Source organism: Dama dama, chromosome 19 (genome assembly GCF_033118175.1).
Source record: "Dama dama isolate Ldn47 chromosome 19, ASM3311817v1, whole genome shotgun sequence".
Lineage (NCBI taxonomy): Eukaryota > Metazoa > Chordata > Mammalia > Artiodactyla > Cervidae > Dama > Dama dama.
The window spans coordinates 51,777,983-51,800,149 of NC_083699.1; the positions used below are offsets into that span (position 1 = coordinate 51,777,983).

The 22,167-nt window shown below is 35.9% G+C and overlaps 1 protein-coding gene and 1 non-coding gene across 3 annotated transcripts in view; both read left to right on the forward strand.

Moving 5' to 3' along the window:
- Nucleotides 1-22,167, forward strand: part of KPNA1 (karyopherin subunit alpha 1) — a 66,843-nt gene that overhangs the window by 20,663 nt on the left and 24,013 nt on the right. For both annotated transcript variants that reach the window (XM_061167019.1, XM_061167018.1), the window contains 4 exons: nt 5,943-6,076; nt 10,958-11,065; nt 16,004-16,103; nt 18,043-18,137. In XM_061167019.1, the coding sequence (XP_061023002.1) occupies nt 5,948-6,076; nt 10,958-11,065; nt 16,004-16,103; nt 18,043-18,137 (432 nt within the window). In that variant the 5' untranslated portion in view covers nt 5,943-5,947. The remainder of the gene's footprint in view (nt 1-5,942; nt 6,077-10,957; nt 11,066-16,003; nt 16,104-18,042; nt 18,138-22,167) is intronic.
- On the forward strand, nt 11,557-11,662 carry LOC133074274 (U6 spliceosomal RNA). The gene has a single exon (XR_009697126.1). It is a non-coding gene; the product is annotated as a U6 spliceosomal RNA (small nuclear RNA).

A 22,167-nucleotide genomic window follows, 5' to 3' on the forward strand; every position in this document is an offset into this window, starting at 1 on the left:
CAAAAACTTAACAGTGCTTTCTCCAATAAAGAAAATCCCCTTGCAGTATTCTGCATTGTGAATCTCTTCCCTTCTTAGGTTACTTCCTCTTCTTACTCTGCTCTCTCAGTTATTTTCACTTTTGTTTCTATCATTATTGCTTGACACTTAGTATCTTAGCAGTACCAGCTTATGCCACTGCTGCTTTTACATTTGCTTCTGGACATTCTGGGCTTGAAATAAAGATACTAAGAAGAATGAGTGCCAAAGAATTGATGTTTTTGAATTGTGATTCTAGAGAAGACTCTTGAGAATCTCTTGGACAACAGGGAGAGCAGACTAGTAAATCCTTAAGGAAATCAGCCCTTAATGTTCATTGGAAAGACTGACGCTGAAGCTCTTAATACTTTGGCCACCTGATGCAAAGAGCCAGCTCTTCGGAAGATAGAATCTTGAGTCTGGCGCCTTAGACCACTTGGCCATCCTGACATGACACTGAGCCAGCTCTTTGTTAAAGACCCTGATGCTGGGAAAGATTGAGGGCAGGAGGAGAAGGGGATGACAGAGGACGAGATGTTTGGATGGCATCACTGACTCATTGGATGTGAGTTTGAGCAAATTCCAGGAAGTAGTGAAGGAAAGGGAAGCTTGGCATGCTGCCGTTCACGAGGTTGCATAGAGTCGGAGATGACTTAGCGACTGAACAACAGCAACATACTGTGCAGTACAGTGAAGTACATACACAAAAGCACAACCACTTATAATGGGTGCATGCATGTGACAGTGTATACCAGGACGTGAACTAACTTACATGATGGGACATGTGAATACATGTTCACAGCTTGAAACTTCATGTGTGGGGCCTTACTCGAATGCATTCTTGGGCCTGTAGAAATGTAATATATTTGAAATGTATCTGCTAATAGCAGCTCAGAGTAGGTGAGTGGGAACAAAACTATGTTAAGCTAAGGAAATAACATAGATGTTATTTATTTTATGTTGTTTATAACATAAAGTAATAATAACTGTTGTTGGGTTTGTAACATTATATAACAACAGTATGATAAAATGGGAAAAAGGATAGAATTATATAACATAATGTTTCTATATCTCCTTGGAATTAAGGGAGTGTTAAGTTTGAAGCTGATTCTGAGAAGTGAAAGTGTATGGAAAGCCCTTGAGCAACTACTAGGGGGGAAAAACAAAAAAAGTACAGTGAAAAATCACTATAGAAATTTTTAAGTGTTTCATTAAAAATTACTTATTACAAAAGAAAGCAGTGATAGAGTAATAAAGGAACAAAAGACATGAGACAGAAAATAAGAAATGAAAAAGCAGTCATCACTCCAGCTGTATTGGTAATAACACTAAATATGAATTGATGAAACAGTCTAAACAGTCTAATTAGAAATGCAGAAATTGTCAGACTGGATCCAACTATATACTCTCTATAAGAGACATATGTTATTTACCTTATTTTATTTTTTGGCTGCATCATGGCAGATGGGATCTTAGTTCCCTGGCTGGAGATTGGACCCATGCTCCCTACAATGGAAGTGTGGAGTCCTAACCACTGAACTGCTAGGGAAATCCCTGAGACATATTTTAAGTTTAAACATACAGATACATCAAAGGTATAAGTATGGAAAAAGATGAATAAGTAGCAACTAGGAAGAAGCTGGAGTGGCTATACTAATAACAGAAAGAATAGATTTTAAAACAAAGAATGTTACTGGAGATAAAGAGAGACACTTTATGGTGATAAAAAGGTCAATTCATTAGATAGGTCAAAATTATTATATGTACCTAATAATAGCATCAAAATGCATGAAGCAAAGACTGACAGAAAAGAAAAGGAAATAGTTCAACAACAATGGTTGGGAGACTTAAATTACTGTACTTTCAATGATGGACCACTTAGCATAAGGTCAGAAAAGAAACAACACTATATATGGACATGAGAGGGGTGGAGAGGGTGAGATGTATGGAAAAAGTAACATGGAGACTTGCATTACCATATGGACAATAGTCAGTCAATGGAAGTTTGCTGTATGGCTCAGGAAACTCTCAAATAAGAACTCTGAATCAACCTAGAAGGGTGGGACGGGGAGAAAGATGGGAGGGCGGTTCCAAAGGGAGGGGATATATGTACACCTATGGCTGATTCTGGAGAGGCAATGGCAGCCCACTTCGGTTCTCTTGCCTGGAGAATCCCAGGGACGGCGGAGCCTGGTGGGCTGCCGTCTGTGGGGTCGCACAGAGTTGGACACGACTGACGCAACTTAGCAGCAGCAGCAGCAGCATGGCTGGTTCATGTTGAAGTTTGACAGAAAACAACAAAATTCTGTAAAGCAATTATCCTTCAATAAAAAAATAAAAAAGGAAACAACACTATAACCAACTAGACCCAGCAGATATGTATAGAACACATCACCACCTAGCAACAGCAGAACATAGATATTCTTCTTGAGTGCATGTGGAACATATTTTAGGACACACCACGTGCTAGGCCAAAAGACAAACCTAACACATTTAAGAGGATTGAAATAGTACAAAGGATGTTCTCTGACTGCTGTGAAAAGAAATTAGAAATGAAAGCAGAAAGGAATTTGGGGAACTTACAAATATGTGGAAGTTAAGGAACATACTCCTAAATAGTCAGTGGGTCAGAGAAGAAATAGAAAGGGAAATCAGGAAATACTTTTAAGATAAATGAAAGTGAAGTTAGCACCTAAGAAAACTTAGGGGATACAACTAAAGCAGTGCTTAGAGGGAAATTTCTAGCAATAAATGCCTAAATTAAGAAAGAGGAAAGATCTCAAATCAATAACCTAACCTTCTTTAGTAAATCATTGGAAAAAGAAGAGCAAAATAGAAGGATGGAAACAGTAAAAATAAGGTAAAAATTAATGAACTAGAAAATAGAAAAACAGAGAAAATTAAGGAAACCAAAAACTGGTTCTTTGAGAGGACCAACAAAATTGAGAAACCTTTGCTAGGTTGAGAAAGAAAACTCAAGTTACTAGAGTCAAAGATGAAAGAAGGAACATAACTAAAAATAAGAGGATGATAATGGAATCTTATGAACAGCTGTGTACCAATGTTACATGGATTCGTTCATGCTTGGTGTCTGACTCTTTGCAACCCCATGGACTGTACCCCATCAGGCTCCTGTGTCCATGGACTTTTCCAGCAAGAATACTGGAGTGGGCTGCCATTTCCTACTCCAGTAAGTTTCATAGCTTAGGTAAAATGGACACGCAGCTTAAATAAAATGGGCACATTTTTTTGGAGAGACTAAAACTGACTTAAACAGATAATCTGAGTAGACCTGCAACAAGTGAAGAGATTGGATTAATCATAAAACCTCCTGCAAAGAAAAGCCCTATCCTGCTGAATTCTACCAAACGTTTAAAGAATTGACTAATTCTTCACCAACTCTTGCAAAAAACTGAAAGGAGGAATACTTCCCAACATATTTTATAAAGCTAATATTACCCTGATGCTGAAGACATCATAAGGGGAGTACAGACCAATATCTCTTATGAATATGAACATAAAATTCTCAATAAAATATTAGCAAACTAAAGTCAGCAACATATAAAGGGATTTATACAGCATGACCAAGTGGCATTTATCCCAGAAATGTAAGGTTCACAAACCAATTATGTAATAATGTATCAGTAAATAAAAAACAAAAGTTACAGTCTTTGCAATAGATACAAAAACTTTTTTGACAAAATTCTAATACCCTTTACTGATCAAAAGAAAAAGCATGAGAATATGCATTAAGAAGGAACTTCCTCCACATGATAAAAAGAACATCTGTGAAAATTTGGAAGGTGACATCACACTTGGTGTTGAAATACTGGATACATTCCCGTAAGATCGGGAATGTAAGACAAGATTGTCAACTCTCCACTTCTATATGAAATTGTATTGGAAGTTCTGATCTTGGCAGTTATGCAAGAAGAAGAAAAGGAATGAAAGTAGTGAAACTGTCTCTGGCAGATGACATGGTCTCGTATGCAAAAAATCCTAAAGAATCCACTAATAAAATACTCACATTAACAAGTTCAGTTCTGCAAAGTTGTGGAATACAAAAGTCAACATATAAAAATTGATTGTATTTATATAGATTTGTTATGAATAATTCAAAGGTAAATTAAGAAAATAATTCCATCTACAATAGCATAAAAATACTTAGTAAATTTAACAAATGTGATGTACTCTGAAAACTACAAGACTTTGTTGAAAGACATTAAATATCTAAGTAAAAAAAAATTGTCTTCATGGGTTGGAAGATTAACATTAAGGTGGCAGTACTCTCCAGATTGATTTACAGATTCCATGCAGTTCGTATTGGAATGCCACCTGACTTCTTGTAGAACTTGACAGACTGATTCTAAAAGTCACATGGAATACACTCACAGTGTATCCATCCAGGTGAGTGAAAATAGTCTTTAAAAAAAAAAAAGAATAAAAGACGATTCATACTTCATGATGTTAAGATTTACTTTAAAAAATTGGTAAGCAAGGCTTTGTGGAATTGGCACATATACAGATCAAGGGAATAGAATTGAAAGGTGAGAAATAAAACTATCTGTAATTGACTGATTTTCAACAAGAGCATCAAGACTATACAAAAGAGAAAGAATTGTTTTTCATTTTTCAGTAGTGCTGGAACAACTGGTAGCTATGTGCAAAATAATGTAGTTGGATCCTTAAACGTCAAACCATACTTAACTCAAAATGGATGACAAACCTAAATATAAGAGATAAGACTCTAAAACTCTTAGAATGAAACTGAGGGTTAAGAATTGCTAAGTATGGCACTAAGAACATTAAAAACTTTTATGCTTCAAATTATAACATTGGAACTTCCCTGGTGGTCCAGTGGTTAAGAATCTACCTTCAATTGCAGGAGACACAGGTTCAGTCCCTTATCAGGGAACTGAGGTATCCCACATGCTGCAGGGCAACTAAGTCTGTGCCACCAATAGAGAGAAGCCTGTGTGCTGCAACTAAGATCCGATGCGGCTAGAAATAAAAAAATTAAAAAATATACTATCAAGAAAGTGAAAATTTGACAACCTATAAAATGGAAGAAAATATTAACAAGTCATATATCTGACAGGGACTTAAAAGAATTCTTACAGCTCAGTGGTAAAAATGACAACCCAATTTAAAAATGGGCAAAGAATCTGAATAGAAATTTTTATGGAGGATGTATAATTGGCAAACAAATAGGTTTAAAGACATCTGTCCCACTAGAATGGCTAGAATCAAAAGGTTGTGATTCTTTGCTATACACCTGAAACTAACAAAGTATTGTAAATCAGCTATCTTTCAGTTTAAAAAAAAGCTGCGTTAGCAGGTGTTGGTGAGGATGTGGAGAAACTGGCAACCCTTGTACACTGCTTTTGTAAATGTAAAATGGTGCAGCCACTTTGGAAAAATAGTTTGGTACTTATTGAAATGATTAAATGGAGTATATAGATATATACCCAAGAGAAATGACAACAGATCTGCATAAAAACTTGTCCATAAATGTTTATGGAAGCACTTTTCAGAGTAGCCAAAAAATGGAAAGAACCCGGATGTCCATCATTTGATGAGTGGATAAATATAATGGAGTGTATCTTTACAATGGGATACTATTCAGTCAAAAAGGAATAAAGTACTAATACATACTAATATATGCTGCAACTTGAATGAGCTTTGAAAATACTATGCTAAGTGGAAGAAACCAGGCACAGAAGATCACACATATTCAATTCATATGAAATATCCAGAAGCAATAGCTTTTTGAGGTGGTGAAAATGTTTAAAAATTGACTGTGGTGTTGATTGTATATAATTGTGAATATGCTAAAAGACACTGAATTGTTTAAAAATGTGAACTGTTAAAGTAGCAGAGCTCTCCTGGTAAGCTAAGATCCTCTGTTCCCTCTCTTTTTGTAGAAATCATGACTACTCCAGGAAAAGAGAACTTTCGCCTGAAAAGTTACAAAAATAAGTCCCTGAATCCTGATGAGATGCGCAGGAGGAGGGAGGAAGAAGGACTACAGTTACGTAAACAGAAAAGAGAAGAGCAGGTAAATCCTTTACCCATACTAATTTTTCTTAAAGAATTTAATGTTCTATTTCAATCCTGACTTCACCTTCCTGTATCTTACTTTTAATAATGTTTAATATATATATACATATGTTCCCTTCCCAACTATAAAGTCAGCTTATTTTAGGGGTATGGGAGTGGAGGTGATGTAAAGTAGAATATAAGAATGAGGTTCTCATGTTCCCAATTGCTATTTAATTACTATTTAATATTTTGGCCTATTTGTTTTATTTTTCTAAAGTTACAACTTCTTTTAAGATTCTGTGTGTGTATTAATGAATTCTCAAGTGACCAATTTGAGAATTGGTCCCTTGCTTTTCCTTCTAAAGTTTAATTTGAAAATTTATCAACATGTATAGATATAAAGAATAGATAATGAATCTCATAAACCCATCTTTTGGGATCATTGCTTGTCAACAGTTTGCTGTACTTGTTTTGTATCTGTCTTTGTATCTTTATATTTCTTCATTACCTAGTATTTTAAACAAAATTTCAAGAAATAAGTCTTTTTACCCCTAAATTCTGTATCATTTATAATGACACTTAGGACAAGAATTTTGATCATTTTTAACCTTAGAACATCTGCAGGAGAATCTGACACTCACTGTCATTTTACCTTTCTCTAAAAATCCTTAGGACAAATGGTCCATCATGTTTGGCCAGGAAATTTAAAGGTAGAGCACTTAGGGTTTTTTTGTTTTTTTTTTTTGCTAAGACTTCAGTTTGGAAGGACCATTTGACCCCCACACTATAAAAAGCTCCATATAAGGTAGGTGAATGAGTCGGTACCCTTCTTACCTGAGAAATAGGTAATCTGTTATAAATATTTTACAGTTATAGTGAGCTATTCAACACACACTATTCTTTTGCATAACACTGCACTAGAATATCCAATTATTTGAAGTCCAAGTATAGCAAATTAAGTTTTCAACAGTCTGCTTTACCATCTTTTGAAAGCAACCACTTATTCATAAAAGGATGAGTTTCTTTTGGTTTCTTGTTGCATCTTTATTCATCTCTGTGTCTTATTTGAAGTGGAACCTTTTCTTTGGATGAGCTGTTGTTTAGCTTCTATTTTGGGGGTAAATTGCAGCAATTACAACAGCACTGTTAAATATTTATATTCACATGTGAGTATGAATTACATGTATGTATGCATACAAGAACAAGTATAGATCTGAATATAACCAGTAGACTATACGTTATATTTAGCATAAAGCCATTTGAAGATGATGTAATGGCAGTCTGCCAATAACAGTATTTATTTTATACTGTTTTCTTCTTGGTGATAGGAACTTCATGTTATTGGATGTCATTGTAAGATTTATATAAACAAAATAAGTTTTTCATATTCAGTTGCCTGAAGGCAGATGCTCTGTCAGTGGCAAGTATGGTCCCATTTACCTGACTAAAAACCTTTGTAGTTGATGTTCTGTCATCTTCATTGTATGACATCTGGAACTGTAATAGGGCCTTAATAGGTTTCTATGATAGGGTTCTGGAATATTATTCTATTTAAAATTTTAATTTTGTTGTTTCATATGTGCCATCTTATGTAGGGAGAACTGGTAAAGCAAATTAGGCGGCTTCTTATCACAGCAGTACTTGTTTCATGCCTAATTTGTAAAATAGTAAACATCAGTAAAAAACAGATTCATTTAAGTTCTGTTTCTCTTTCCACAGTTGCTCAGTCATCTATCGGGAAAAGTCACAGGCTTCGGCCAGCTGTGCAGCTAGATTTGAGGGTAGTACAGGAATTGATGCTGCCAAGTATACAGAAGATAACAGCGGAGCTGTTAGAGCTTTCCTTTAGGAGACTAGTACTTAGTATCTGTTATTTAGGCAGCACTATATAAATGACCTTTGTTTATTTGATGCCAGTAGAACAAAATTTTAAATTTATTAGTTGATGTCATTCTGATTGAGCCAGTTTTATATTTTTTTATTTATAAAAAGATGAAATTTACAGTTACTATTAAAATACTTTGAAATAAGCAGAATCTTGCTAACTCACTCTGAGTAGGTAACATAATGCTGCCAAAAAGTTTGTTAAAGCTATGATGATAAAGAATGAAGGTTTGCTTGATGTTTCTAGTTACAAGAAATATCTTGTGAAGCAAGCAAGTTGATAAAACTTGTAGACAGCCAACTTTTCCCATTGAATAACTTGTTGACAATTTCAGGCAACTGCAGTCTGTATATGGTATATAAATCATGATTGTTTTGGTAGTTTCTGTCGTCTTTAAAACTTATTTTAAAGTTTTAAAATAGCTTTGGATAGACTTTGAAGGCATTGTGTGGAGTGAGATAAGCCAGAGAAAGACATGTACTTATATGTGGAATCTAAAAACAAAAAACCTGAACTCCTAGAAAAAGAGATCAGACTTGTAGGTACCAGATGTGGATGATTAGGGCAGGGAGAATTGGAGGAAGGTGGTCCAAAGGTACAGACTTCCAGGTACAAGATACATAAATGCCAGGGATACAGTGTACCTCATGACCTTAGCTAACACTGGTATATGATATATATAGGAAGGATAGATAATTTTTTTTCCACCTGTGAGTCTGTTTCCTTTGATACTTGTTTTTTATGCTTTAGATTCTACATATAAATGATAACATAGAGTATCTATTGTCTTTCTTTCTGACTTATTTCACTAAGCATAATCCTCTCTAGGTTCATCTACTTTGTTGGAAATAGCAAAATTTCATTCTTTTTTCATTTTTTGAGGAACTTCTGTAGTGGCTATACCAGAATCTCTTTTGATACTTTAAATGTGTTTGATCCATACTCAGCGGCTTCCATTGTTTCAAGCAGCAAGTCTTCTGTCGGTCTTACCTTTGTTTCCCTGCATGTAAAATGTCTTTTTACCTTTGGCTGCTTTGTTTTTGTTTTTGTTTTTTTTTATTCCTGAATGTAAACAGTTTGATATAATGTCCTATCATGTTTTCTCTTCATATTTCTTCCTGGAGTTCTTAAGAGATTTTGGATTTGTGGGTTTGTATTTTTCACAGATTTGGAAAAGTTTTGGCCACTGATTTTCCAAATTTATTTCCCTACCCCCACCTTGAGGCTCCAGTTACATGTACAGTAAGTACTTGATGTCACACAGCTGACTTATATTTTGTACATGTTTTCTCAGCCTTTTTTCCCATCTCTTTTGAGATGTCCTTAGATTCCCTCATCTTTTCTTCTACAGTATCTGCTCTTAATCACGTCCAACATACTTTTCATAAAATTATATTTTTTATATCTAGGTGTTTGATTTCCTTTTTTTTTAATGTATTTCTAAAAAATCTCTCATCATGTTTATACTTTTTTGTATTTTTGAGCACATGGAATATATTTATAACTATTTTAATTCCTTGTCCAGTTCTGTCATCTTTTTCATTTCTAGGTGATTTTGATTGATATCATCTTTTCTTTTCCTCATAGGTAGTCTTTTCTTACTTCTTGTGTGTACTTGTAGTTATTGATTGAATACAGAGCATTGTAATTTTTACCTCCTGTTGTTTGAGTTTTTGTATTCTTTTAATATGTATAATTCTTTGAATTTGTCATTGCATGTAGTTAAGTTACTTGAAACCAGTTTGCATGTATAATCTAGGACTAATATACCTTACTGCTGAGTCAATATCCTTCCGGGTATTCTACTCAGTGCCCCATATATTAGGTCTTCCCAACCCAAGGATGGAACTTAGATCTCCAGCATTGCAAGTGAGCTGTTTACCATCTGAGCCACCAGGGAACCCTACACTTTTCTATTCCAGCCAGCTGAAACATGAATGATTTCTTAACCTGTGTGACCTATAAAATTGTTCTGCATGCTCCTTGAAGGCAATTTCTTTTCTAGCTTTTGGCTGTTTCCTCACACCACCTGTGCTTGTCAGTACAAAGCTAATTAAGGGGAACCTTCTACAGGTTTTAGAGTTCTTTCTTTTTGGTGATTTCTTTGTCTTCAATACCCTGCCTTCAGATTCTAGGTGTCTTGGCCTCCTTGGTTCTGAATGCTGTCTCCTCAATTGAGGGGGCTGCTTGACCCTGTTAGGTTCACTCTAACTGTGCTGCATCCTAGAAACTCCATCCAGGCAATCTGAGGCAATAGGACTGATCTTGTTTCTCTTCTTCTGAAGAATCACTGCCTCTGTTGCCTGTAATCTGGTGTCTGATAACTATTATTTTAGGGATTTTTGTCTGCTTTTTTTAATCATATAGGGTGAGAGGATAAGTTATTACTCTACCATGGCTTGATGAATAAGTGTACTTCCTAGTATATAATGGAAGGCACTGTAGTGGGTTTCCTTTAATCACAACTATTCTCCCTTTGCCTCCACAAATTAATAAGTGCTTTAAAAGTAGTGTTCAAGCAGTCGTCATTTGTCATCATTGGTTGCTGGACAGATAGGGAAGGTTAGGAAACCTTTATCCACCATCCATTAGGGTTAGGAGGGAGGTATTAAGTTATCCTAGCATTTTTATCCTATTTTTCCTAGTGTATTGGTAAGTCTGTCCTATCAGCTACTTCAGGAGTGAAATGACCAGGCATGCCCTGCTTCTTTTTCAACTTTACTTTTTTTTTTAATGTGTCATGTAGTGTCAGGCCTCTATTGCTAAATTTTACCTCATCAAGTGTTGGTGGTAATATTTTGTAGTAGTTAATTGCATTAGATTATAAGACGAGAATTCTGAAATAGTTCCTCATCAGAAAGGTTGAAGGAGGCACAAATGTTAGAATTTTAAAAATGATTTTCAGAAAGCTCCATCTTTATTGCCTTTTAAAAGTGGGGTGCCTAGTGTTTGAATGTTGAACTACCTTGTGTTAGAATTAGTTTAGTTTAGTAACAGTCTTTTATTTTTCAGTTATTCAAGAGAAGAAATGTTGCTACAGCAGAAGAAGAAACAGAAGAAGAAGTTATGTCAGATGGAGGCTTCCATGAGGCTCAGATTAATAACATGGAGATGGCACCAGTAAGTAGGATAATGAAATAAATGCTTTTTACTTTTTTCTGATGAAGATATGAGGTTTAGATCTTTTTTGGAGTTTAAAAAAAAAAGGTAGGGGAGTTCCCTGGTGGCCTAGTGATTAGGATTCTGGGCTTTCATGACTGTGGCCTACATTCAGTCCATGGTTGGAAAACAGATCCTGAAAGCCATGAGGTGGAGCCAAGAAAAGAATTAAAAAAATAGGTTAGATGGCTACAGAAAGTACTTGGTGTTTCATTTTTAAAAGAAAACTATGTCTGTAAACTCAGGGTTCATTAAATGTTTATTATATTTTGAACAGCATGCAGTTTAACAGAATTAACTAAATTATGAAGATTAAGTCAGCTGTTGAAACTTTAAAAGATAGTTATAAAATTATTCCTTAAAAGTTGATAACAAGGGCTTTGCTGTTCACCTGAAACTGTCACAATATTGTTTGTAATCAGCCATACCCCAATACAAAATAAAAAGTTAAAGCGCTCGCTTCCGCAGCACGTATACTAAATTGGAATGATAAAGAGAAGATTAGCTTGGCCCCTGTGCAAGGATGACATGCAGATTCAGGAAGCGTTCTTGAATTTTTGCATTTGAATCAGTTCTAATGAGGTAGATGAAACTGGAACCTAGAGCGAAGTAAGTCAGAAAGAAAAGCACCAATACAGTATAATAATGCACACATATGGAATTTAGAAAAATGGTAACGATGACCCTATATGCGAGACAGCAAGACTCAACAGATGTAAAGAAGACTTTTGGACTCTGTGGGAGAAGGTGAGGGTGGGATGATTTGAGCAAATAGCATTGAAACATGTGTATTGTCATATGTGAATAGATTGCCAGTCCAGGTTCGATGCATGAGACAGGGTACTGGTACACTGGGATGACCCTGAGGGAGGTGGGAAGGGGGTTCAGGATGGGGAACACATGTACCCCCATGGTTGGGTCATGTGAATGTATGGCAGAAACTACCACAATATTGTAAAGTAATTAGCCTCCAATTTAAATAAATCTTAAAAAGTTAAAGAAAAAAAAAGTTGATAACAAGGCATGCTTTAAAGGAATTCCCAATTTGTTACTCATTCCAAGTACAAAATTGGACATATTCATATGTTTTAAAACATTGGTTCTACATCACAGCTATTGAAATTTTCTATTATAACCCATTTTGTAACTTTCTTGAGGGTTGCATAAACAGATAATTATGCTTTATTTATATGGATATAACACTTGTCTAGGTTTTCAGTTTATTTTAATCAATTGTATATAATGTTTTAACAAATCATATATATACATGATTTTCAAAAAAAGAAAAATCTTTCTCTTCTACCTTACTCATCCAATTTCTATCCCCACTGGCAGCCACTGTTACTAAATTCTTAACTCCTTTTGAGAAAAATCCCCCTCTTTTTGACAAATAATAGTATATTATGCACAGTATTTTACAGATTTTTTTTCTCTTTCAATTTTTATGGACCAACTTTCTTTTGGGATTAGAGCAGTTTAAATTGCTTTGAAATCTATGTAGACGTGTTGCCAACACTATTATTTTGTGGTGAATTCTTACAGACTCTTCAGGAAGTTGAGCTGTCTTTTTTTTTTTTTCCCAAGTAGACGTTAAATGATTATGATGTATTTTGTGAACTGTATTAGGGTTCTACAGAGTTAATGGAACAAATTTTGGGGTTGGGAGAGAGGAAGAGAGAGATTGGTTGATCCATTGATATTTGATTTTTCAGTAATTGGCTCATGCAATTGTTGGAGCTGGTAAGTCTGAAATTTGTAGGGTAAGCCAGTAGGCTGGAAATTTAGGTAAAAGTTTGAGACTAATTTCCTTCTTTTAAGAAACCTCAATCTTTGCCCTTCAACTGATTGCATAAGGCCCACACACATTTTGGAGGATAATGTGTATTGATTAAAATGTTAATCACATCTAAAAAATAACCTTCACAGCAACATTTAGACTGTTGTTTGTCCAAACAGCTGGGTACCACAACCTAACCAAGTTGACACATAAAATTGACTATCCCAATCTACTCCTTGTCATTGTGGCATTCATATGCAACTCTTTAAACTGAGTCTCAGATAAAGACAATGACAAGATCATACATCCTCATAACATGATACAGCTATCCTTCATGCACCTGAAGATCTACTAACCTTTTCCTCAGAAGGGGAAAAGTCCTTGAGTGATGTTATTTCCCTCTTTGATATCCTTTAACTTGCTATGATATAAAGTTAACGGTATTTAAATACTGTAAATGTAAAGTCAGTATATCTTACATGATAAAGGGATGAGAGAGGGAAGAAAGCAAAGATATTTGTGAAAGCATATTCTTAACAGGATCATGTAGGTACTTTTGTTTATTAGGAATCAGACTTACAAGTTTCAAAGTAGTTACTTTTCTGACTCTTAAGAGCAGAATGCTTCATTCTCCCATGGGTTATTCTTGTTGTTATTCAGTCACCCAATTGTGTCTGACTCTGTGACCCCATGGACTGCAGCATGCCAGGTCTCCCTGTCCCTTATCCTCTCCTGGAGTTTGCCTAAGTTCATGTTCATTGCATCAGTGATGCTGACCAGCCATCTCATCCTCTGATGCTCTCTTCTCCTTCTGCCCTCAATCTTTCACAGCATCAGGGACTTTTCCAATTAGTCATCTGTTCACATCAGATGACCAAAATACTGGAGCTTCAGATTTAGCATCAGTCCTTCCAGTGAATATTCAGGATTGATCTCCCTTAAGATTGACTGGTTTGATCTCCCTGCTGTCCAGGGGACTTTCAGGAGTCTTCTGCAGCACCACAGTTTGGTGGCATTGATTCTTTGGCATTCTGTCTTCTTTATGGTCTAGCTCTCACAGTCGTATGTGACCACTGGGAAGACCATAGCCTTGACTATATGGACCTTTGTCAGCAGAGCAGTGTCTCTGCTTTTCAACCCACTGACTAGGTTTGTCATCACTTTCCTGCCAAGAAGTAATCATTTTCTGATATGGCTGCAGTCACCATCTGCAGTGATTTTGGAGCCTAAGAAGAGGAAATCAGTCACTATTTCCACCTTTTCCCCTTCTATTTGCCATGTAGTAATGGGCCAGATGCCATGATATTAGTTTTTTTAATATTTGGTCTTAAGCCGGTTCTTTCACTCTCCTCCTTCACCCTCAACAAGAGGCTCTTTAGTTCCTCTTCACTTTCTGCCATTAGCGTGGTGTCATTCACATATCTGAGGTTGTCGATGTTTCTCCCACCCATCTTGATTCCAGCTTGTAACTCACCCAGCCTGGCATTTCTCATGAGCATATAGGTTAAATAAATAGGGTGACAGCAGACAGTCCTATTGTACTCCTTTCTCAAGCTTGAATCAGTCAGTTTTTCCATATAGGGTTCTAACTATTGCTTCTTGACCCGCATACAGGTTTTTTAGGAGACAGGTAAGATGATCTGGTATTCCCATCTCTCTTAAGACCTTTTCACAGTTTGTCATGATCTACATAGTCCAAGGCTTTAGCATAGTCGAGGAAACACAGATGTTTTTCTGAAATTCCCTTGCTTTCTCTATAATCCAGCAAATGTTGGCAATTTGGTCTCTAGTTCCTCTTCCTTTTCTGAACCCAGCTTGGACATCTGGAAGTTCTTGGTTTGCACAGTGCTGATGCCTAGCATGTAAGATTTTAAGCATGACCTTATTGGCATGGGAGATGAGTGTGGTGGTTAGCACTCATCTGATTGTTAGCACATTCTTTGGTACTACCCTTCTTGGGAACTGGAATGAGGATTGACCTTTTCCAGTCCTGTGGCTGCTGCTGGGTGTTCCAGATTTGCTGACATAATGAATGCAAAACCTTGATGGCATCATCCTTTAGGGATTTGAATAGTTCTGCTGGAATTTCATTGCATCCACTAACTTTATTAACAGCAGTGCTTCTTAAGGCCCACTTGACTTTGCACTTCAGAATATCTGGCTCTGGGTGACTAACCACACCACTATAGTAATCTGATTCATTAAAATCTTTTTTATACAGTTCTTCTGTTTATTCTTTCCATCTCTTCTTGATCTCTTCAACATCTATTAGGTCTCTACTATTTTTATCCTTTATTCTTAAGTGTTAGATATTGCTTAGCAGCCATCTAGCATTTATAACTTAGTGCAGTTTTCTTCAGGATTTATCTTATTATTACCTTTCGTGAAATAATAAGAACTTTATTTCATTGTGACAAGTGATCCTGAGAAGTACAATGCTGGGGATGGGTTTTGGGAAAGCACTAATAAAGCAAGAGACTAGTGGGAAACTGAAAGGTTTTTATAAAGCAAGAAAATAGAAACTTTAAGAGTCAGCTGTTGAATTTGGTAGTGGCTAGAATCTGTGATTTATACAAGACTACTCTGTATTCATTCAGTAAATATTTGTTGCGCATCCACAGTATGCCAGCCATCAGAGATAGAGTGGTAAGATAGGGTGTTTGGCTTTCATGAAGCTTATAGAATACTGGGGGGACCTAAGCATTTAACAGGTAACTAAGAAGAATGATAGTTGAAAGGGCTGGTCATAGGATTAAAATAGAATGATGTGGTAGAGATAGAGTAGCTGCTTTAGATTTGGAGGTCAGGAAAAGCCTTGTTTTAGAACTTAACATTTAATCTGAATGCAAGCAACAGCCAGCCATGTGATGAGCAGGAGAGGAAGAATAATAAATGCCTTATCTTAATGTTTACTATTAAGGTTACTCTCTCAACAGTTGTGAGTTTTTTAATAATAGACAAAGATTTTTGGTTTCATCGCATTATTAATCATCTCACCCATTTATACATGCAAAGATTATGCTACCTTTGTGTAACTCAGTAAGTTGGCCACAATTTATCTTTGTTTTCCTTTGAGTTTAAGTTAAAATGTTGTTATATTTGCTTTCTGTTTGTGATTTCAGGGTGGTGTTATTACTTCTGACATGATTGAAATGATATTTTCCAATAGCCCAGAGCAACAGCTTTCAGCAACACAGAAGTTCAGAAAACTGCTTTCAAAAGGTGAGTTCTGAATATGTTAAGTATTTTTCATTTATGTACAAAATATTACTTTGCCATAATCTATTATTCTCATGTAGATAGGCCTGATTTGGAGTATGTCTATCAACAGAATAAAAGGATGCTTACAGATATATGTATATTATGAGCCATGGCTAGTTTTTTAATTTCTTCTTTTGTTTGAGTGATCTTACCAGTACCAGAATATGGCATTGTTTTCATATCTGAGGTATTTTATAAAAGATCTTAAAGTGATAAGAGTAGCAACGTTTCATGTTAATTTAAAATGAGAAACTCCACTCTTTTTTAAGAAAAACTTAAAGTATCACTTGGAAGAGTAGTGATTGTTGATTTTAATGTTAGCAATTTATTACTGATTTAAGTATGGATTTATTAGTGGACAGGATAACTGCTTTTTTTTTGTATAATTAGAGTAGGATGAGATAGGATACTTCTTGTCTTCTGGGCACGTAAGAACTCTGAAACTCTAAGCCGTATGGAAATATTGATAGTAAATACTTAAAATAATTGGCCTTCCTCCCCATCCCCCAATAGTAGGTTATGGTTATTTGGAATCATTAGTGATAAATTAATATATCTCTTGAGGATAACTAGAATTAAAATGTACCACCATAGCAAAAGATAATTGTCTTGTGCACAGCAACCTGTTAAAAATACCTCCCTCTCCCTGTCCCCTTCAAAAAATGTCTTAACTCTTTTTAGCATTCTGAGATGGTTTTCTCAGACAGTGTGGCTTTCTAAGGCCTTTCACCACTGTGCTACTTCACTGCCTGTATTCTGGTTTTCCAGCCATTCTTAAAATGTGATCATTAGAATATGATACTTACTACATTCTTATTACTCTAAAGTGTGGTGGGAAATTGTCTTCTTTGTCTTGAAACTATATATTCCAATAATGTACTTCAGGCTAGCATCATTTATTTTGATGGCCATGGCATAGTAATGTTTCTTTGTCTTTTCAACAGTCTATACGCCCTAATACTTTACTTTATGGACTGTTTTTAGGTTTTGTCTGTGTAGCCATGTGAATTTTTAAAATTGCTCTAAAAGCTGAATGTTGCTTTATCCCTGTTGTTTCGTTGCCAGCTTGGCTTATTGTTCTTTCTATATGTTCTTTCTGTAATCTAACATATTAATGACTTCATTTTTATTGTAATCATCAAATTTATTTGTTGTGTTTATATGAATGGTTGATAAAAATGTTGAACCAGGCAGAGAATATGTCATTAGAGCTTGCTCTAAATTAACATTGAACCATTAGTCATCTCTTTGCAGTGAGTCCATTGACTTTGCTAAGAGTCCCTAGTAGTACTGTCATCCAGCTGCCATTTTTCTTGCAGAGCTACATGAATGTCATCAAAAACTTCGTCAGATCTCGCTGAAATTACAATGCTGATTGTTTAGGACATTTCTTACCTATTTACCCAACATATTTCTGTTGACTGACTTTGTTTATAAGATACTCTATTGTCATAAATGAAAATCAGATGAATTTGGCAAGTCATTCTTATTTTTGTTGGCCCCTACTTACCACTACAGCTATAAAATTAGATCCTGTAAGCACAGAATCTCCTAATCCAGTTTCTTAAGACAATTTCTTAAGACTTAACAGTGTTTGTCTTTTGATGTTTTTCCCCTACTTTCTAAGTTTTCTAAAATAATAGAGGCAGTGATTTTCAATTTTTAGAAATTCTGCCCATCATTTTATGTTAAGGCTTCCCTTATTTTGAAATCTTTTAAGCTACCCTAGTTTCAAAGTGACCGAACTCAATTTTACATTTTTTTTTTCTTTTTTAGATTTCCAACATGAAAGAGATGCTAAAATTGAGGGAGGGATATTATGAAGTAAGTTTGAGCTTTATAAAGTCCTTGACTTGAAATCAAAGGATTGTTTTTCTTCTTTTATTTTATGGGGAGACAGAACCTAATCCTCCTATTGATGAAGTCATCAGCACACCAGGAGTAGTGGCCAGGTTTGTGGAGTTCCTCAAACGAAAAGAGAATTGTACACTGCAGGTGCGGACCATTTTCATTTCTTGCCTCATATTTTAATTTCCATTGCAAACTTATGTTTTGTATACAGATTTGTTACTTATTTTAATCTAGTTGAAGGATTAATTTTTTGATAGTGATGTTCTAGACAACCCATTGCAAGCTGCTTTCATATCTTTGTAAACATCCAGGTCCTTGGTTTTACTGTTTAAAATTCTTGTCATTTTTACTCATGTAAAAGATTATATTTTATGATGACTATGGATCATACTTAGCTGGGAGGGAATTGTTTGCAGTAGCGGACGACCCAGTAAGGACCTAATGTGGACTCTGTAAAATTTGGTTTTGAAGGATTTTTAGATTATACTTGTTGGCTTTTTCGGGGCTTTGTTACATGGACTAGATCATGTTCTAGTTAATCCTCTGGTTCTAATTAATCCTCTTCCCCACCCATCCCAAAAGAGTTGACAAGGACGTAGCCTTGTTGGGAATCTGTGCTTTCTTCTGTGTTAATTTACTCTGTCAATACTGTTGTATAGGAATTCCAAGAGAAAATTCTACAACTTTGGTGTTAGATAATTTTTAGAGTAAAAGAACCATGAACTGACTCGCATCTTGGGAGTTATCTAGAAATTTAAAAATACTATATTGTTTCTGAATAAAGTCAGCTCTTAAGTAAACTGGTAATTTTTCAGTAGTTAGACTTCCTTGTAGTAACCAGCTGAATCACTTTCTGTGTTATTCTTTAACAATTTGTGTGATTCCTAAATTCTCACTTGTAGGATCTTTTCTGAGGGGCTCAAGCCTTTTAGAAAGATTCTGCAACTATAAAGATCAGTTAGGTACCATGCAGATTACAGAATGGCTTATTTTTCCAAGTAGATACTTGCTAATAACAAGTTAATCATAAAGATAACTTTCACCCTCTTGTGTATTACCTTTGCCTTACTCTAAGGCTACAATAAGGACTGGGGTATTGTTTTTAATAAGGAATAGCTCCTCTCCCCAGGTTCCTTACTGTCCAGAGCACTATTGATAATTCATAAGCTTGATGCTTTGTCTTGATATTTTCTCTCCTTTCTTCCCATCCCATCTTTCTCTTTCTTTTACTCTTTGTTGCGGTGATGAGTTCCTTCCAGAGGAAAAACAAGAAATCCAGAAAAGGTAGAGTACTTCAGTGTCCCATCAGTTTTCTTCTCCAGTTTGACACTTACTAATTCCCAAGTTCATTTGAATTAAGATTCTGTTTTGCTAGCTGCCTTCTGGATTGTAATTCTGGTCCCCATCTGAGGCCAGGATCACCATACACCTGGAAAATAATCAGGTTCACCTAGAGAGCAAAGAGGACTTTTCTCAGGAGAAAAGGGAAATCCAGACTACCAACACTGCAGAGATTAGAGCCTGAGCCCCTAAGCAACCTGTCAAGAGAACCGGAGGGACCAAATGAAGAGCCTTACTGCAGTTTATCATTTGAAAAGCTTTATAGGAAGAGGGAGGTAGGGAAAATTACCATTTTGTTCATGTGAAAATATGTTTCTGTCCTATCCCTGACAGCAAGAGTAATTTGGAGATCCTAAATTTACTCTTGAACTTAGTTTTTAGTAGATGGTTGAAGAGGTCCAGTTCCTTAATGCATTCATTAAAGGCAGATGGTATATTTAGTCCTGAGATGAAATATGTCAGAGAATTGGATCTTTCCCCATTCCTACCCTCTCCAGTCCTCCCTAAAGAGCACAGTGTATTCTCTCAGACAATTCCATCTCCTAGCTGACACTTGTAAATTCTACATCATTTTGATTTTGTAATCCTGGAGTTTGTATCTTAACATATCTGAAGACAAAAGCCTTCAGAAATCTCTAAATTTGCTTGTATCAAAATTATCAGAGTCCTCCCTTGTACAGACTATTAATTAAGCTGAAAGATGAAGAAATGATTCCTCTGGAAGTGACCACCTCATGATTTTCACCTTAGCAATCCAAAGACTGAGAGAGAAAACAAAACTGTCATCATCCTCAGATTTTCTTCTGTGTACATTTAACATAGTATTCTTTCTCCAGTGTGACTAATGGGTAATCTTGACTACCCCAAAAGCAGGAGGAAATAACTATATGCCAAGAGGCTTCGTGGTCAAATAATTAGGTATACTCTGGGAGGCTTGGAGGGTACTCCTTCCTCTGTCTCCTTGGAGAGCACTAGGATGTGAGTTGTCACTGATACTCCTACCTGCATATTAGAAATCTGAATAGTGTGTCTTTTGGAATGAGATGTTTACCATTTCTCTTCCAGAAAGAGAGTAATAATATATAGTCATGATAACTTAACTCACTAATAAATCCTTGGACAAATGTAATCCCTTCATTCCATATACAAAGAACTGTGAATCCTAGTGAAGGGTCTCTTCACTGTCTTTCTGGCTTTCCTCATCCCAAACCAATGGGGTGTTGCAATCCAAGGTGATAAAAATGCCTGCTTTTGGCAGTGCTACCTAAATACTCACTTGCCCTCAAATGAGTTGATCATGAATGAAATCTAGGACTTTGGAAGCAGACTACGCCATTTAACTAACAGCGTTCTCAAGCTTGGTAACATGTAGGCCTCAGAATACTTGAGCCCTTGAGATGAGATTGGTTTGCCTCATGGTGTATTCCCTGGACCCACTTTGTTTGCATTTTTGAGTCCAGGCCCAAAATTTTTGTACTGTCCTTTGCAGTGCTGAGATGTATTCCCAAACCTTCTTACATAGAAGCTTACAAAAAAAGCTAGAATATAAGTAAATTGCCTCCTAGTTCCAGTCATTAAATAGATATTCCTCTTAAAGTTGTAAATTTGAGTTAAATTTGTTTAGTTTTCCCATTTCTACCTTTCTTGTTGACACTAAAAGCTTAATGTGATAAACTGCAGTAAGCCTTCATCCTCCTATGTTTTTCCCATCTTCATTGAGCCCTCTACCTATCTTGAAAGGTTGCTCAGATGACTCAGGCACTGTTCTCTCCAGAGTTTGATATCTGGGTTTATTTTTCTGATGTGAGCCTCTCTTTTCACTTGCTCTCCAGGTGAGCCTGGCATTTGCTAGGAACCAGAGTGGAACCGGCAAAGTGGCCAGCAACAGAGTCCTGATCCAAATGGAGAAAGGGAACCAGGCGTACTTCAACCTGGAGTGGGAAACTTGATAGGAGGTCAGAAGTACTTCAGTTTTGGATTCTCATTTTCCTTATTTAAGGAACTGGGCACCGAAAGGTAGAGATTGAGAAGGGAAAGAGAGAACATATCAAGTCTTTAGTGTGCCCTTCAGATTTCAGTTGTAGGCTTATTTAGAAATTTCTGGACAGTGAAAAATAAGTGAAATTACAATTTGTAAGCAATCACAGCTGCATGACAGGTTGTTTCCTCACATGATGCCATTGTTAGAACACTAAGAATATAGTAGTTTAGAACAACAAAGAGGAGTAAAGATTATAGTTATTTTGGGTTTTACTTCTGATGGTACCATTTCTTGAATTTTTTTCATTTCATCATGTTGCTGAGTTTTTTTGAATTGCATGGTTACTTACTTAGATTACCTTTTCTGGCCATTTCTATATAACTTTATGCAGTTGTTTTTGGAATCAACTCTCGTGTTGGAATCTAGTCTGGGACCTGAGGCTGAAACATTCACCCCACTCAAAAAATAATGACTGTAATACCCAGTGAAAGAGAAACATAGTTCAAAGTTCACCCAGTTTTTAAAAAACATACTTACATATTAAATACATGTAAACACAAGAAGAAAGTTGGTTCTTATAACACTTTAATAGGAGTTTAACTCATGGGGAATTCTCAGCCTGTCCCTCCCTTTCTCTCTCTTTCTGTTTCTCACATACATACATAGATGTCACACATATACACATTGGTATAGAAAATTATACAAGCAGAGCTTGGTAAGTTTTTACAAGATAAACATCACAGTAATCTTCTCCGTGTTTGTGTGTGTATTTTAATGCCTCATTAATCCATGAATATGATTTGGTTTTCAGTGGCTCTCTGGTTATGGTTATTCATCTCCTTCTATTCATTA